Source organism: Oncorhynchus keta, chromosome 21 (assembly GCF_023373465.1).
Source record: "Oncorhynchus keta strain PuntledgeMale-10-30-2019 chromosome 21, Oket_V2, whole genome shotgun sequence".
NCBI classification, from domain to species: Eukaryota; Metazoa; Chordata; class Actinopteri; order Salmoniformes; family Salmonidae; genus Oncorhynchus; species Oncorhynchus keta.
In genome coordinates this window covers 6,701,567-6,718,899 of record NC_068441.1, presented here as the reverse complement: position 1 = coordinate 6,718,899, position 17,333 = coordinate 6,701,567, and the positions used below count along the sequence as shown (strand labels likewise).

At 46.8% G+C, this 17,333-nt stretch overlaps 1 protein-coding gene and 1 long non-coding RNA gene across 6 annotated transcripts in view; both read left to right on the top strand.

Moving 5' to 3' along the window:
• The window catches only part of LOC118399834 (voltage-dependent calcium channel subunit alpha-2/delta-2-like), a 246,689-nt gene that overhangs the window by 48,328 nt on the left and 181,028 nt on the right, over nucleotides 1-17,333 (top strand). For all 4 annotated transcript variants that reach the window (XM_052473270.1, XM_052473267.1, XM_052473269.1 and 1 more), the window contains exon 3: nucleotides 4,140-4,256. In XM_052473270.1, coding sequence (XP_052329230.1) covers nucleotides 4,140-4,256 — 117 coding nt within the window. The remainder of the gene's footprint in view (nucleotides 1-4,139; nucleotides 4,257-17,333) is intronic.
• LOC127910276 (uncharacterized) lies at nucleotides 7,075-8,523 on the top strand. 2 transcript variants are annotated; one of them, XR_008074082.1, is made up of 3 exons: nucleotides 7,075-7,174; nucleotides 7,821-7,852; nucleotides 7,885-8,523. It is a non-coding gene; the product is annotated as an uncharacterized LOC127910276 (long non-coding RNA). The 2 variants fall into 2 exon arrangements; XR_008074083.1 differs by having other exon boundaries at nucleotides 7,805-7,852; nucleotides 7,901-8,523.

Sequence of the window (17,333 nt, the reverse complement as noted above, 5' to 3'; positions counted from 1 at the left end):
TGGAACCAAAAATCTCAAATTTGGACTCATCAGACCAAAGGACAGATTTCCACCTGTCTAATGTCTATTGCTCATGTTTCTTGGCCCAATCAAGTCTCTTCTTCTTATTGGTGTCCTTTAGTGGTGGTTTCGTTGCACCAATTTGACCATGAAAACCTGCCAAAGCCCCCACCATTTCTCCTTTACCCAAATCCAGATAGCTGATGTTCTGAAAGAGCTACAAAATCCAGACCCCTACAAATCAGCCGGGCTAGACAATCTGGACCCCTTTCTAAAATTATCTGCCGAAATTGTTGCAACCCCTATTACTAGCCTGTTCAACCTCTCTTTCGTATTGTCTGAGATTCCCAAAGATTGGAAAGCTGCTGTGGTCATCCCCCTCTTCAAAGGGGGTGACACTCTAGACCCAAACTGCTACAGACCTATATCTATCCTACCCTGTCTTTCTAAGGTCTTCGAAAGTCAAGTTAACAAACAGATTACTAACCATTTCGAATCCCACCATACCTTCTCTGCTATGCAATCTCGTTTCAGAGCTGGTCATGGGTGCACCTCAGCCACGCTCAAGGTTCTAAACGACATCATAACCGCCATCGATAAGAGACATTACTGTGCAGCCGTAATTCATTGACCTGGCCAAGGTTTTCGACTCTGTCAATCACAACATTCTTATTGGCAGACTCGACAGCCTTGGTTTCTTAATGATTGCCTCGCCTGGTTCACCAACTACTTCCCTGATATAGTTCAGTGTGTCAAATCAGAGGGCCTGTTGTCCAGGGTTCAATTCTCGGGCCGACCCTCTTTTCTGTATACATCAATGATGTCGCTCTTGCTGCTGGTGATTCTTTGAGCCACCTCTACGCAGACGACACCATTCTGTATACTTCTGGCTCCTCCTTGGACACTGTGTTAACTAACCTCCAGACGAGCTTCAATGCCATACAACTCTCCTTCCGTGGCCTCCAACTGCTCTTAAACGCAAGGAAAACGAAATGCATGCTATTCAACCGATCGCTGCCCGCACCTGATCACCCGTCCAGCATCACTACTCTGGACGGTTCTGACTTAGAATACGTGGACAACTACAAATACCTGGGTGTCTGGTTAGACTGTAAACTCTCCTTCCAGACTCACATTAAGCATCTCCAATCCTAAATTAAATCTAGAATCGGCTTCCTATATCGCAACAAAGCATCCTTCACTCATGCTGCCAAACACACCCTTGTAAAACTGACCATCCTACCGATCCTCGACATCGGTGATGTCATCTATAAAATAGCCTCCAACACTCTACTCAACAAACTGGATGCAGTCTATCACAGTGCCATCCGTTTTGTCACCAAAGCCCCATACACTACCCACCATTGTGACCTGTACGCTCTCGTTGGTTGGCCCTCGCTTCATACTCGTCGCCAAACCCACTGGCTACAGGTTATCTACAAGTCTCTGCTAGGTAAAGCCGTGCTTTATCTCAGCTCACTGGTCACCATAGAAGCATCCACTCGTAGCATGCGCTCCAGCAGGTATATCTCACTGGTCACCCCCAAAGCCAATTCCTCCTTTGGTCGTCTTTCCTTCCAGTTCTCTGCTGCCCATGACTGGAACGAATTGCAAAAATCTCTGAAGCTGGAGACTCACATCTCCCTCACTAGCTTTAAGCACCAGCTTTCAGAGCAGCTTACAGATCACTGCACCTGTACATAGCCCATCTGTAATCAGCCCATCTATCTACAGTACCTACCTCATCCCCATACTGGTATTTATTTATTTTGTTCCTTTGCACCCCAGTATCTCTACCTGCACATTCATCTTCTGCCGATCTACCATTCCAGTGTTTAATTGCTATATTGTAATTACTTCGCCACCATGGCATACAGACTTTTTGTATACAGACTTTCTGTTTTCTTTTGTTCTACTGTATTATTGACTGTATGTTTTGTTTATTCCTGTTTAACTCTGTGTTGTTGTATGTGTCGAATTGCTACGCTATATCTTGGCCAGGTCACAGTTGCAAACTAGCCTACCTGGTTAAATAAAGGTGAAATAATGTTTTTTTTTTTAAATGAATGCCTGATTCACGCAGTCTCCTCTGAACAATTGATGTTGAGATGTGTCTCTTACTTGAACTGTTACTTGAACTGTGAAGCATTTATTTGGGCTGCAATCTGCAGTGCTGGTAACTCTAATGAACTTATCTGCAGCAGAGGTAACTCTGATTCTTCCTTTCCTTTTGCGATCCTCATGAGAGCCAGGTTCATCATAGGCATGATGGTTTTTGCGATTGTACTTCAAGAAACTTTCAAAGTTCTTTACATTTTCCGTATTAACTGACCTTCATGTCTTAAAGTAATGCTGGACTGTCATTTCTCTTTGCTTATTTGAGCTGTTCTTGCCATAATATGGACTTAGTCTTTTACCAAATAGGGCTGTTGTCTGTATACCACCCCTACAACACAACTGATTGGCTCAAACGCATTAATAAGGAAAGTAAGGACATTCCATAATTTAACTTTTAACAAGGCACACCTGTTAATTGAAATGCATTCCAGGTGACTACCTCATGAATCTGGTTGAGAGAATGCCAATAGTGTGCAAAGCTGTCATCAAGGCAAGGGGTGGCTACTTTGAAGAATCTCAAGTATAAAATATATTTAGATTTGTTTCAAACTTCTTTGGTTACTACATGATTCCATATATGTTATTTCCTAGTTTTGATGTCTTCACTATTACTCTACAATGTAGCAAATAGTACAAATAAAGAAAAACCCTTGAATGAGCAGTATGTTCAGATCTTCCTTGGGAAAGAGCTCGTCTGACCTCAATGGGACTTTCTGGTTAAATCCAGGTTCAATACAAAATCTCCTTGACCATAAAATGGCTGCCTTTGTAACCTAACAGTAATCTATCAGGGGACAGACACAAGACCACTATAGGTAATCTAGCTAAAGTGTTTAGTTGGCATGGCCGGTGCCTGTTCTTGGCTCATCTCCATGAGGGCCAGGGGAGGGAGAGGAGACTGCTACTGGCTGGCTCTCTGCCCACCCACCTTTTAGCCTGACAAAGATAGATCATGGGTGATGGAGGCTGGCATTTTCCTCTTCTAATCACTGCACGCCAAACATGTAAATCTCACCGGAAAAATAGCTCATGTCAGCGATAGATCTATATTACCCGTCCACCCCTTTTCAGGAAGTAACAGAGGAAGTAAATCAGACTTATGTGCTTGTGTTTCACTTTGATTAATGCACCAATCAAGAGAGTGTATGTAAAGCACTTTCCCACACATGGCCTTGAAGGAGGCAATGGGGCTGCTCCATAATACACACACATGTACTGTACACAGCCGAATCACAGCCTAATCACATAACAGGTGACATGAAACGTGTTCACAAAATAGTCCCTACTACAAACCCGCCAACGCATAGTGAGGGTGGTCTTGTGGTGCGAGTGTGTGCCTTGTTTACGAGCAGTGCAGTGTCTTGTAGGGCAATCAGGATGAGTGTTAAACCCAAGGGATGTGGCCTGCTGTGGACCACAGAGCCTGTTTTGTCTGTCTGCCTGCCAGAGCCCCGACCCAGGACTGCTGCTGAGGACGGCTGAGTCAGGTGAAACAGAAGATTCTGGGAGAGGAGGATAATCTTCCCAAGTGCATTTTTTTTCTGGCTGGTTCTGAATTGGAATCCGACATCCCCATAGCCTATAGGGTAGCACTGCTTTTGGCCAGAGCCCATGAGGTTGTACACAGCCTCTCTGTGTGGCCAAACATCTGTCATGATTCTGGCTTCTGGTTGGCCGTCTGTACCCCTGGTCACAAGCCTCCGTCTTTGTCTCTCCCTATTGTATTTGTCATCCCTTTCCACTAATGGATCGTGGATATTTAGCTTGTGTTTGTAGTTAGTGGCTGGCTTGATATTACCCCACAAACCTGTTTGACCGGATACACTGTTCGATAAAGGACAGTTCTGTCCTATTAGCAAAAGTAAATGACCTGCCAAGCATATACTATGTTGAAAATGGACAGCATAGCAATGGCCAGTGTTTTCGTGCCACGTTCAAAATAAACATGGGCTCCTATGACCCAGTTCATCAACTGACAGCCATTTTGAACTGACCTTTGACTCCTGTGTTCCCTTTTGTAGATTTACAATGAGAAGAAGAGCCAGTTTGACATCAAGAGGAACAATCCCAAGGACCTGGTGGAGAGGGTGGCACGAGACATCGCCAAGCTGCTCACTAGCAAGAGGAGAGCCCTGGAGGTAAGATGATGCTCCTGCCGCACCTGACAGAGAGGAGACATTCCGGGAGGGGGGGGGGGTAGTTATTTCCAAATAGGAACATGCTGGAGGGGTTAGTTTCATATCTTCTTAAAGGGTTCGAGGGTTTACGAAGGGAACGAAATGCCCTTGAAGATAGTTGTGCTCTCCTAGTGACTGAAGGGAAAGATCCAGAGAGGAGGAGGGGGGAGTGTTTTAGAGGTGACCGTTGAGGGGAGACAATTATTTCCATCACATGCCCTCTGACTGGTTTATTTCATGCACCCGGTGCCGAGTCTCAACCCCCTCCAAGAGAGAGCAGAGAGAAAATATTCCAAATCAGATTGGATATTTCACAAAGCCTACCATGTTACGGAGCATGATAGATTCACTGTTTGAACTGAACCCGAGAAATGTGATTTGTAAAAAAACGAACGAGATTCTGCTTTATTAGGCTGTCTAACAAAGCAGTTCATTGCTTGTTTGGCTCAAATCGCCTGCGCATTCACATGTGCAGGACACTGTGAAAGCGCCATTATACCTAACCAGATATGCGTTTGATGATCAGAGTTTTGTATTCATTATATTAGAGCTTTGTTGGTGCGTTTTCTGTAATGTTGTCGGCGAATGTCCTCTGAAGGGAATTAGAGGTTAGAGTTCACAAACATTTGCACGCTGCATGTTCACACATTGAGGGTAAACACACACACACACAGTGCAGATATGCACACATAGAGGAGCTCTAAAACCTACAGGAAGAGTGGAGCCACAGAGCCATATTGCTCTGAGGGGGGATGAGCGAGAGAGAGAGAGAGAGAGAGAGAGAGAGAGAGAGAGAGAGAGAGAGAGAGATGTCTTTATTATTTTGGAACGTCTGTGAGTGTAATGTTTACTGTTCATTTTGATTGTTTATTTCACTTTTGTTTATTATCTACTTCACTTGCCTTGGCAATGTTAACATGTGTTTCCCATGCCAATAAAGTCCTTAAATTGAACTGAAATTGAATTAAATTGAGAGGGAGAGGGAGATGGAAAGGGAGAGGGAGAGAGTGTATGAGAGAGAGTGAGAGAGAGAGGGAGAGGGAGATAGAGAGAGAGTGCAGGGCGTTGTGGTGGAGGAAGGCTGTAGACTACTCCTCTCTCCTTCTGTCTGTGCTGCCCTCAAAGGTGCCCTCAAGGCAAAAGTGCTGCTGTTTTCACCAGCCAAGCCTCTTGAATGGACAGTTGAGGATAGATTTTAACAACACGGTGTCTTACAGGAGAAGGCACAGTAACCCCGAGCATCACAGCCTCTTAAAGGGACAGGCAGCATGGCTAATTCTGTAGCACGGACCCTTAAAGGGGAAAGGTACTGTATCACAACGTGCCCCGTAGTCATGCCGTGCGTGGGAATGAAATTGGACTGGCACTGACCTTCCGGACCGTTTTGGCAGGGGTGCCCTGTAAGCTCAGTGTAGTGCAGTGCCCACGCCTCTCCCCTCCCAATGCCTGTGTGCCCATCGTGCCCTTCGTTCCCACCCCCCTGTTGGCCTAACCTCCTGGACCACACTGTCACCTCACATCCCATCTCCACTGCTCACTCAGGAGGGAGCAGAGCAAACGAGGTGAAAAAAGAGAAGGGATGGAATGAGAATGTCCACCCGAGGCTCAGGAAAAACCAGCGAAATGATGTTCAGAAATTCATAGATTTAAAAATGAGCAACAAGGCAGAGAGAGATGGAGGGTGAGAGAGAGAGGAGAGAGAGTGAGGCAGAGGGAAAGAAATGGAGGGAAAGGGCGAGATGGAGTAAGAAAGAGATGGAGAAAGAGAGAGATGGTTGGAGAGAAAGAGAGAAAGGGAAAACATTTGAAGAGCAAAGGAAACTAAAAAGAGCAGGAGTAACGAGAGGAAGGAGAGAACAGGGGAAGGAGAGGACATAGGATGGAGAGAACAAAGATACAGAGAACAGAAGGAGAGAACAGAAGGAGAGAGCAGAGGATGGAGAGAGCAAAGGATGGAGAGAGCAGAGGATGGAGAGAACAGAGGATGGAGAGAACAGAAGGTGGAGAGAACAGAGGATGGAGAGAACAGAAGGTGGAGAGAACAGGGGAAGGAGAGAACAGAGGAAGGAGAGAACAGAAGGAGAGAACAGAGGATGGAGAGAACAGGCGGAGAGAACAGGCGAAGGAGAGAACAGGCGAAGGAGAGAACAGGCGAAGGATAGAACAGAGGGAGGAGAGAACAGAGGAAGGAGAGAACAGAGGAAGGTGAGAACAGAGGGAGGAGAGAACACAGGAAGGAGAACAGAGGGAGGATATAACAGAGGGAGGAGAGAACAGAGGGAGGAGAGAACAGAGGAAGGAGAGAACAGAGGGAGGAGAGAACAAAGATGGAGAGAACAGAGGATGGAGAGAACAGAAGATGGAGAGAACAGAAGGAGAGAACAGAAGGAGAGAGCAGAGGAAGAAGAGAACAGAGGAAGGAGAGAACAGAAGGAGAGAACAGAGGATGGAGAGAACAGAAGGTGGAGAGAACAGGAGGAGAGAGCAGAGGATGGAGAGAACAGAAGTTGGAGAGAACAGGAGGAGAGAACAGAGGATGGAGAGAACAGAAGGTGGAGAGAACAGAAGGAGAGAGCAGAGGATGGAGAGAACAGAAGGTGGAGAGAACAGAGGAAGGAGAGAACAGAGGAAGGAGAGAACAGAAGGAGAGAACAGAGGATGGAGAGAACAGGCGGAGAGAACAGGCGAAGGAGAGAACAGGCGAAGGAGAGAACAGGCGAAGGATAGAACAGAGGAAGGAGAGAACAGGCGAAGGATAGAACAGGGGAAGGAGAGAACAGAAGGAGAGAACAGGCGAAGGAGAGAACAGGCGAAGGAGAGAACAGAGGAAGGTGAGAACAGAGGAAGGTGAGAACAGAGGAAGGTGAGAACAGAGGAAGGTGAGAACAGAGGGAGGAGAGAACACAGGAAGGATAGAACAGAGGAAGGAGAGAACAGAGGGAGGAGAGAACACAGGAAGGAGAACAGAGGGAGGATATAACAGAGGGAGGAGAGAACAGAGGGAGGAGAGAACAGAGGAAGGAGAGAACAGAGGGAGGAGAGAACAAAGATGGAGAGAACAGAGGATGGAGAGAACAGAAGGTGGAGAGAACAGAAGGAGAGAGCAGAGGAAGAAGAGAACAGAGGAAGGAGAGAACAGAAGGAGAGAACAGAGGATGGAGAGAACAGAAGGTGGAGAGAACAGGAGGAGAGAGCAGAGGATGGAGAGAACAGAAGTTGGAGAGAACAGGAGGAGAGAACAGAGGATGGAGAGAACAGAAGGTGGAGAGAACAGAGGAAGGAGAGAACAGAGGAAGGAGAGAACAGAAGGAGAGAACAGAGGATGGAGAGAACAGGCGGAGAGAACAGGCGAAGGAGAGAACAGGCGAAGGAGAGAACAGGCGAAGGATAGAACAGAGGGAGGAGAGAACAGGGGAAGGAGAGAACAGAGGAAGGAGAGAACAAAGGAAGGAGAGAACAGAAGGAGAGAACAGGCGAAGGAGAGAACAGGCGAAGGAGAGAACAGGAAGGTGAGAACAGAGGAAGGTGAGAACAGAGGAAGGTGAGAACAGAGGAAGGTGAGAACAGAGGGAGGAGAGAACACAGGAAGGATAGAACAGAGGAAGGAGAGAACAGAGGGAGGAGAGAACAGAGGAAGGAGAGAACAGAGGAAGGATAGAACAGAGGAAGGACTTTGTTGTCCTTAAGCCATTTTGCCAAAACTTTGGAAGTATACTTGGGGTCATTGTCCATTTGGAAGACCCATTTGCGGCCAAGCTTTAACTTCCTGACTGGTGTCTTGAGAGTTTGCTTCAATATATCCACATAATTCTCCTTCCTTGTGATGCCATCTATTTTGTGAAATGCACCAGTCCCTCCTGCAGCAATGCACCCCCGTACTTCACGGTTGGGATGGTGTTCTTCGGCTTGCAAGCCACCCCCTTTTTCTTCCAAACATAACGATGGTCATTATGGCCAAACCGTTTTATTTTTGTTTCATCAGACCAGGGGACATTTCTCCAAAAAGTATGATCTTTGTTCCCATGTTCAGTTGCAAACCGTAGTCTGGCTTTTTTATGGTGGTTTTGGAGCAGTGGCTTCTTCCTTGCTGAGCGGCCTGTCAGGTTATGTTATTTTTATTAATGAGGTCTTGGCTGATTTCTTTTGATTTTCCCATGATGTCAAGCAAAGAGACACTGAGTTTGAAGGTAGGCTGTGAAATACATCCACAGGTACACCTCCAATTGACTCAAATGATGTCAATTAGTCTATCAGAAGCTTCTAAAGCCATGACATGATTTTCTGGACCTTTCCAAGCTCTGAAAAGGCACAGTCAACTTAGTGTATGTAAACTTCTGACCCACTGGAATTGTGATACAGTGAATTATAAGTGAAATAATCTGTCTGTAAACAATTGTTGAAAAAATGACTTGTGTCATGCACAAAGTAGATGTCCTAACCGACTTGCCAAAACGGTAGTTTCTTAACAAGAAATTTGTGGAGTGGTTGAAAAAATAGTTTTAATGACTCCAACCTAAGTGTATGTAAACTTCCGACTTCAACTGTATATAGTGTGAAGTGGAACCAGACTCCTTACATGCTGTCGTGTGTGTGTCCCTGTGCGCCACCAGACGCGATCAGGATACGCAGGTTGGAAAAAATAGGAAACCCTCACACTGCTCTTGATAGTATCACTGCTCTTTAATAAGATTTACGTGTCGGCCTCAAGGCCTTCATCAGCTCTGACAAAAGCCTCGAGGTCTATATGTAAAGCTTATTAAAGAGCAGGGATCCTATCAAGAGCAGTGTGAGCGTTTCTTATTTTTCCTCATCTTCTTCAACTCTTACCATGCACCTGCAGAAAAGGACACGTCGGTTGAAATATCAAAACAATCTCTGAACCAACTGTATTAATTTGGGGACAGGTCGAAATGCAGCACATGAAACACTCATGGGCATTTAGCTAGCTAGCTTGCTGTCGCTGGCTAATTTGTCCTGGGGTATAAACATTGGGTTGTTATCTTACCTGAAATGTACATGGTCCTTTTTTTTCTTGTATCTTTGTAGAATTTGGACCCATTTTGAGTCACACCAACTCATGTGTTCTCTGCTCCCACAATTAATCCACAGATCAAAAGGGGAAACCGAGTTAGTTTCTAGTAATCTCTCCTCCTTCAGGCTTCTTCTGTGGACTTTATATGGCGGTTGGCAACCAACTTTAAGGTGCATTACCACCACCAACTGGACTGGAGTGTTGACCTCAGGTCATCTTTCAATCACCCACGTGGGTATATGCTCCTAAAAACCAATGAGGAGATGGGAGAAGTGGGACTTGCAGCTCGTCAAGCGTCAGAAAAAATAGAACCGCTTGTATTTTAGCGCCAGGCTACGCAGATGTTCGTTGACGTGCGAGAGCAGTTTGGATGAGATGATGGAATAACGCGTGGTGCTGCTTTTCATGCCGGAGAATTTCTACTTCCTCCTTGTCGAGTTATTTACTCCCATGAAAGTGGCGAGAGTATGTTTATTCCACTGATGAACAAATGCAAAGTGACGCTAAATGCTTCGTTCCAAACTACTGGGAATGGAAACAAACTCATAATACACTTCAGGCTCTCTCATATACAGTCACGTGAAATTGCGTCCCGTCTAAATGCCTCGTCCCACTGGGCTCCGATGTCAACTCAATGTCCATTCCACATTAGTTTAATGTCATTTCATTGAAATGACGTGGCATTTGCGATGTTGATTCAACCAGTGTGTGCCCAGTGGGATGCTCTGAAACAACTGTGTTGTGGTCCGTCCGTCTGGCTCCTCTCTTCCCTCTTCTTCTCACTCTCTCATGTTGCTGTCAGCGTTCGGCATAAATCAGCCATGTCCAAAGTAAGATATTAAGTTGTGTTGTCAAGCAACACAATGAGTCACTCTTCCCGTATTAGCCATGAGTTTTAACGAGCTGGCCCGGCAGTGCCAGGAGCTACTCCAGAATGATACAGTACACTAATGAACTAAACCCTGGTCTGAACTCTGTACGCATTATTCTGTTACATGAAAGGGGGCCTCGGCAACCAACATCCTGTGGAATAGAGGAGCACAAGAGAGAGAGAGAGAGAGAGAGAGAGAGAGAGAGAGAGAGAGAGAGAGAGAGAGAGAGAGAGAGAGAGAGAGAGAGAGAGAGAGAGAAAGAGAGGGATATCTTAGTGGCTGAGACTCAGATATGCGTGTGTGTAAATGGGTGATGGTACTCTCCTGCACGTTTGTGTGTGTGTGTGTGTGTTTCGCAAGTGTGCGTGTGTCTGCGACAAGTGTGTTATCTGAGCGGCAAGGCACACAGCTAGCTGTACAAGAGGCGGTGGTTTGACAGCCTTTTAACAGCGAGCATGAAAGAGAACAGAGCTCCCCATGTAACCTGTCGTGGGTATAAAACGCCAGCCAGAAGTGATTCCTGTTAGAGTGATCTGGGTCTGCCTCTCTCTTCCCGGGCTTCTTTGATCGCATCTCCTCTTCCCTCCGCTCTGTGTCAAGGCAGCGGCTGGACGTTCAGTTGGGCCTCTGTGTCCCTGTGAACCAGGCCGGGTGGATGTTTCTGAACATCCACCAGGCTGTCAATCAAGGCCTGTATGCCGAGGAGGCAGCATTATAAGGATGTCGATCAGGGACTGCTGGTTGGGGATTCTTCAAGGCACAATGAGAAGTGCCTAGAGCTACGCGGTGTTACGGTCGCGTCGCATTCTGATCAGTGAGTAGCAGCAAACACAGCCGCTGTGAAAGCCGGTCCGGGGATTTTTCACAGAAGGGCCTGTTGGAATAGAAGAAGGGACCGAGGTTGATTTGATCCAGTTCTACACGTCTCTGTACATCTCCACTCTAACGAGTTATAGTGGGTCAACGGATGGATGCCTCTAGGCTGTTTTATACACGTATCACTTTTGCTGGGTATTTCTTGTCATGGTCGCAGGGCTTAAACCTTTCTTTCCACCAGACAGACATGGATGAGTAAGAACTAACTAAGCTCCATGACAACAAGTAGGACAGATATCAAGCCACTGGGGGATAAAAATCGAATGAAATTGTTTTGTTCACGTGCGCCGAATAGAACAGGTGTAGACTTTACAGTGGAATACTTTCTTAGGAGGCCATTCCCAACGGTACAGAGTTATAAAGTAAGACAAATATGTGCAGGGGAAAAAAGTAAATAGTAACACAATAAAAACAGTAACAAGGCTATATATAAGCAGTGGTGTAAAGTACTTAAGTAAAAATACTTTAAATTGGGGTATCTGTACTTTACTTTACTATTTTATTTAGACAGAAACATGGCAAACGTTGTTTAGAATCAATCCTCAATGTGTTTTTCACATATCTATTCGATGATAAATCATTCGTGGCAGTTGGGTTTCTCCTCTGGAGCAAATGGAAAAATGCACGCAGCTGGAGATTACGCAATAATTTTGACGGAGGACACCAAGCGGGCACCTGGTAAATGTAGTCTCTTATGGTCAATCTTCCAATGATATGCCTACAAATACGTCACAATTCTGCAGACACCTTGGGGAAACGACAGAAAGTGCAGGCTAATTCCTGGCGCATTCACAGCCATATAAGGAGACATTGGAACACAGCGCCTTCAAAATCTGGGCCATTTCCTGTTTGAAATTTCATCTTGGTTTCGCCTGTAGCATCAGTTCTGTGGCACTCACAGATAATATCTTTGCAGTTTTGGAAACGTCAGAGTGTTTTCTTTCCAAAGCTGTCAATTATATGCATAGTCGAGCATCTTTTCGTGACAAAATATCTTGTTTGAAACGGGAACGTTTTTTTTATCCAAATAATTAAAAGAGCGCCCCCTATATCGAAGAAGTTAAGTATATTGTAGAAATTACATTTACTTTTGATACTTAAGTGTATTTAAAACCTTTTAGACTTTTACTCAAGTAGTGTTTTACTGGGTGACTTTCACTTTTATTTGAGTCATTTTCATATAAGGTATCTTTACTTTTACTCAAGTATGACCATTTAGTACTTTTCCATCAGTGTATACAAGGACCGAGTCAATGTGCAGGGGTATGAGGAAGTTGAGGTAATACAGTATGTACATGTAGGTAGGGATAAAAGTGACTAGGCAATCAGGATATACACTACATGACCAAACGAATGTGAACACCTGCTCGTCGAACATCTCATTCCAAAATCATGGGCATTAATATTGAGTTGGTCCCCCCCCTTTGCTGCTAGAACAGCCTCCACTCTTCTGGGCAGGCTTTCCACTACATTGCTGTGGGGACTTGCTTCCATTCAGCCACAAGAGCATTTGTGAGGTCGGGCACTGATGTTGGGCGATTAGGCTTGACTCGCAGTTGGCCTTCCAATTCATCTCAAAGGTGGTCGATGGGGTCGAGGTCAGGACTCTGTGCAGGCCAGTCAAGTTTTTCCACACTGATCACGATAAACCATGTATGTATGGACCTCGCTTTGTGCACAGGGGCATTGTCATGCTGAAACAGGAAAGGACCTTCCCCAAACTGTTGCAAGTTGGAAGCACAGAATTGTCTAGAATGTCATTGTATGCTGTAGCGTTAATATTTTCCTTCACTGGAACTAAGGGGCCTAGCCCGATCCATGAAGAACTGCCCCAGACCAATATTCCTACCCCACCAAACTTTACATTTGGCACTATGCATTGGGAGAGGTAGCGTTCTCCTGGCATCCGCCAAACCCAGATTTGTCCGTTGGACTGACAGATTGTGAAGCGTGATTCATCACTCCAGAGAACGCAGTTCCACTGCTCCAGAGTCCAATGGCGGCGAGCTTTACACCACTCCAGCCGACGCTTGGCATTGCTCATGGTGAGCTTAGGTTCGTGTGTCGCTGCTCGGCCACGGAAACCCTCTTCAAACAGCTATTGTGCTGAAGTTCCTTCCAGAGGCAGTTTGGAACTCAGTAGTGAGTGTTGCAACCGAGGACAGACCATTTTTTACGCGCTACGGGCTTCAGCGCTCGGCCACGTTGAAAGCGACTGAGCTCTTCAGTACGGGCCATTCTACTACCAATGTTTGTCCATGGAGATTGCATGGCTGTGTGTTTGATTGTATACACCTGTCAGCAACGGACGTGGCTGAAATAGCCGAATCCACTACTTTGAAGGGATGTCCACATACTTTTAGCCATGTCGTGTATAATAAATAGAGTAGCAGCAGTGTATGTAAAGTGTGTCTATGTGTGAGTGTGTGTTGGAGTGTCAGTGTAGTATGTGTGAGTGTGGGGGGTAGAGTCTAGTGAGTGTGTGTTGGAGTGTCAGTGTAGTATGTGTGAGTGTGGGGGGCAGAGTCTAGTGAGTGTGTGTTGGAGTGTCAGTGTAGTATGTGTGAGTGTGGGGGGCAGAATCTAGTGAGTGTGTGTTGGAGTGTCAGTGTAGTATGTGTGAGTGTGGGGGGCAGAGTCTAGTGAGTGTGTGTTGGAGTGTCAGTGTAGTATGTGTGAGTGTGGGGGCAGAATCTAGTGAGTGTGTGTTGGAGTGTCAGTGTAGTATGTGTGAGTGTGGGGGCAGAATCTAGTGAGTGTGTGTTGGAGTGTCAGTGTAGTATGTGTGAGTGTGGGGGGCAGAATCTAGTGAGTGTGTGTTGGAGTGTCAGTGTAGTATGTGTGAGTGTGGGGGCAGAATCTAGTGAGTGTGTGTTGGAGTGTCAGTGTAGTATGTGTGAGTGTGGGGGGCAGAGTCTAGTGAGTGTGTGTTGGAGTGTCAGTGTAGTATGTGTGAGTGTGGGGGGCAGAGTCTAGTGAGTGTGTGTTGGAGTGTCAGTGTAGTATGTGTGAGTGTGGGGGGCAGAATCTAGTGAGTGTGTGTTGGAGTGTCAGTGTAGTATGTGTGAGTGTGGGAGGCAGAGTCTAGTGAGTGTGTGTTGGAGTGTCAGTGTAGTATGTGTGAGTGTGGGGGGCAGAGTCTAGTGAGTGTGTGTTGGAGTGTCAGTGTAGTATGTGTGAGTGTGGGGGGCAGAGTCTAGTGAGTGTGTGTTGGAGTGTCAGTGTAGTATGTCTGAGTGTGGGGGGTAGAGTCTAGTGAGTGTGTGTTGGAGTGTCAGTGTAGTATGTGTGAGTGTGGGGGGCAGAATCTAGTGAGTGTGTGTTGGAGTGTCAGTGTAGTATGTGTGAGTGTGGGGGGCAGAGTCTAGTGAGTGTGTGTTGGAGTGTCAGTGTAGTATGTGTGAGTGTGGGGGGCAGAGTCTAGTGAGTGTGTGTTGGAGTGTCAGTGTAGTATGTGTGAGTGTGGGGGCAGAGTCTAGTGAGTGTGTGTTGGAGTGTCAGTGTAGTATGTGTGAGTGTGGGGGCAGAGTCTAGTGAGTGTGTGTTGGAGTGTCAGTGTAGTATGTGTGAGTGTGGGGGGCAGAGTCTAGTGAGTGTGTGTTGGAGTGTCAGTGTAGTATGTGTGAGTGTGGGTGCAGAGTCTAGTGAGTGTGTGTTGGAGTGTCAGTGTAGTATGTGTGAGTGTGGGAGGCAGAGTCTAGTGAGTATGTGTTGGAGTGTCAGTGTAGTATGTGTGAGTGTGGGGGGCAGAGTCTAGTGAGTGTGTGTTGGAGTGTCAGTGTAGTATGTGTGAGTGTGGGAGGCAGAGTCTAGTGAGTGTGTGTTGGAGTGTCAGTGTAGTATGTGTGAGTGTGGGGGGCAGAATCTAGTGAGTGTGTGTTGGAGTGTCAGTGTAGTATGTGTGAGTGTGGGGGGCAGAGTCTAGTGAGTGTGTGTTGGAGTGTCAGTGTAGTATGTGTGAGTGTGGGGGGCAGAATCTAGTGAGTGTGTGTTGGAGTGTCAGTGTAGTATGTGTGAGTGTGGGGGCAGAGTCTAGTGAGTGTGTGTTGGAGTGTCAGTGTAGTATGTGTGAGTGTGGGGGCAGAGTCTAGTGAGTGTGTGTTGGAGTGTCAGTGTAGTATGTGTGAGTGTGGGGGCAGAATCTAGTGAGTGTGTGTTGGAGTGTCAGTGTAGTATGTGTGAGTGTGGGGGGCAGAGTCTAGTGAGTGTGTGTTGGAGTGTCAGTGTAGTATGTGTGAGTGTGGGGGCAGAGTCTAGTGAGTGTGTGTTGGAGTGTCAGTGTAGTATGTGTGAGTGTGGGGGCAGAATCTAGTGAGTGTGTGTTGGAGTGTCAGTGTAGTATGTGTGAGTGTGGGGGCAGAGTCTAGTGAGTGTGTGTTGGAGTGTCAGTGTAGTATGTGTGAGTGTGGGGGCAGAGTCTAGTGAGTGTGTGTTGGAGTGTCAGTGTAGTATGTGTGAGTGTGGGGGGCAGAGTCTAGTGAGTGTGTGTTGGAGTGTCAGTGTAGTATGTGTGAGTGTGGGGGCAGAATCTAGTGAGTGTGTGTTGGAGTGTCAGTGTAGTATGTGTGAGTGTGGGGGGCAGAGTCTAGTGAGTGTGTGTTGGAGTGTCAGTGTAGTATGTGTGAGTGGGGGGGGCAGAGTCTAGTGAGTGTGTGTTGGAGTGTCAGTGTAGTATGTGTGAGTGTGGGGGGCAGAATCTAGTGAGTGTGTGTTGGAGTGTCAGTGTAGTATGTGTGAGTGTGGGGGCAGAGTCTAGTGAGTGTGTGTTGGAGTGTCAGTGTAGTATGTGTGAGTGTGGGGGCAGAATCTAGTGAGTGTGTGTTGGAGTGTCAGTGTAGTATGTGTGAGTGTGGGGGCAGAATCTAGTGAGTGTGTGTTGGAGTGTCAGTGTAGTATGTGTGAGTGTGGGGGCAGAGTCTAGTGAGTGTGTGTTGGAGTGTCAGTGTAGTATGTGTGAGTGTGGGGGCAGAGTCTAGTGAGTGTGTGTTGGAGTGTCAGTGTAGTATGTGTGAGTGTGGGGGCAGAATCTAGTGAGTGTGTGTTGGAGTGTCAGTGTAGTATGTGTGAGTGTGGGGGGCAGAATCTAGTGAGTGTGTGTTGGAGTGTCAGTGTAGTATGTGTGAGTGTGGGGGGCAGAATCTAGTGAGTGTGTGTTGGAGTGTCAGTGTAGTATGTGTGAGTGTGGGGGCAGAGTCTAGTGAGTGTGTGTTGGAGTGTCAGTGTAGTATGTGTGAGTGTGGGGGCAGAATCTAGTGAGTGTGTGTTGGAGTGTCAGTGTAGTATGTGTGAGTGTGGGGGCAGAATCTAGTGAGTGTGTGTTGGAGTGTCAGTGTAGTATGTGTGAGTGTGGGGGGCAGAGTCTAGTGAGTGTGTGTTGGAGTGTCAGTGTAGTATGTGTAAGTGTGGGGGCAGAGTCTAGTGAGTGTGTGTTGGAGTGTCAGTGTAGTATGTGTGAGTGTGGGGGGCAGAGTCTAGTGAGTGTGTGTTGGAGTGTCAGTGTAGTATGTGTGAGTGTGGGGGGCAGAATCTAGTGAGTGTGTGTTGGAGTGTCAGTGTAGTATGTGTGAGTGTGGGGGGCAGAATCTAGTGAGTGTGTGTTGGAGTGTCAGTGTAGTATGTGTGAGTGTGGGGGCAGAATCTAGTGAGTGTGTGTTGGAGTGTCAGTGTAGTATGTGTGAGTGTGGGGGGCAGAGTCTAGTGAGTGTGTGTTGGAGTGTCAGTGTAGTATGTGTGAGTGTGGGGGCAGAGTCTAGTGAGTGTGTGTTGGAGTGTCAGTGTAGTATGTGTGAGTGTGGGGGGCAGAGTCTAGTGAGTGTGTGTTGGAGTGTCAGTGTAGTATGTGTGAGTGTGGGGGCAGAGTCTAGTGAGTGTGTGTTGGAGTGTCAGTGTAGTATGTGTGAGTGTGGGGGCAGAGTCTAGTGAGTGTGTGTTGGAGTGTCAGTGTAGTATGTGTGAGTGTGGGGGCAGAGTCTAGTGAGTGTGTGTTGGAGTGTCAGTGTAGTATGTGTGAGTGTGGGGGCAGAGTCTAGTGAGTGTGTGTTGGAGTGTCAGTGTAGTATGTGTGAGTGTGGGGGCAGAATCTAGTGAGTGTGTGTTGGAGTGTCAGTGTAGTATGTGTGAGTGTGGGGGGGGCAGAATCTAGTGAGTGTGTGTTGGAGTGTCAGTGTAGTATGTGTGAGTGTGGGGGCAGAATCTAGTGAGTGTGTGTTGGAGTGTCAGTGTAGTATGTGTGAGTGTGGGGGCAGAATCTAGTGAGTG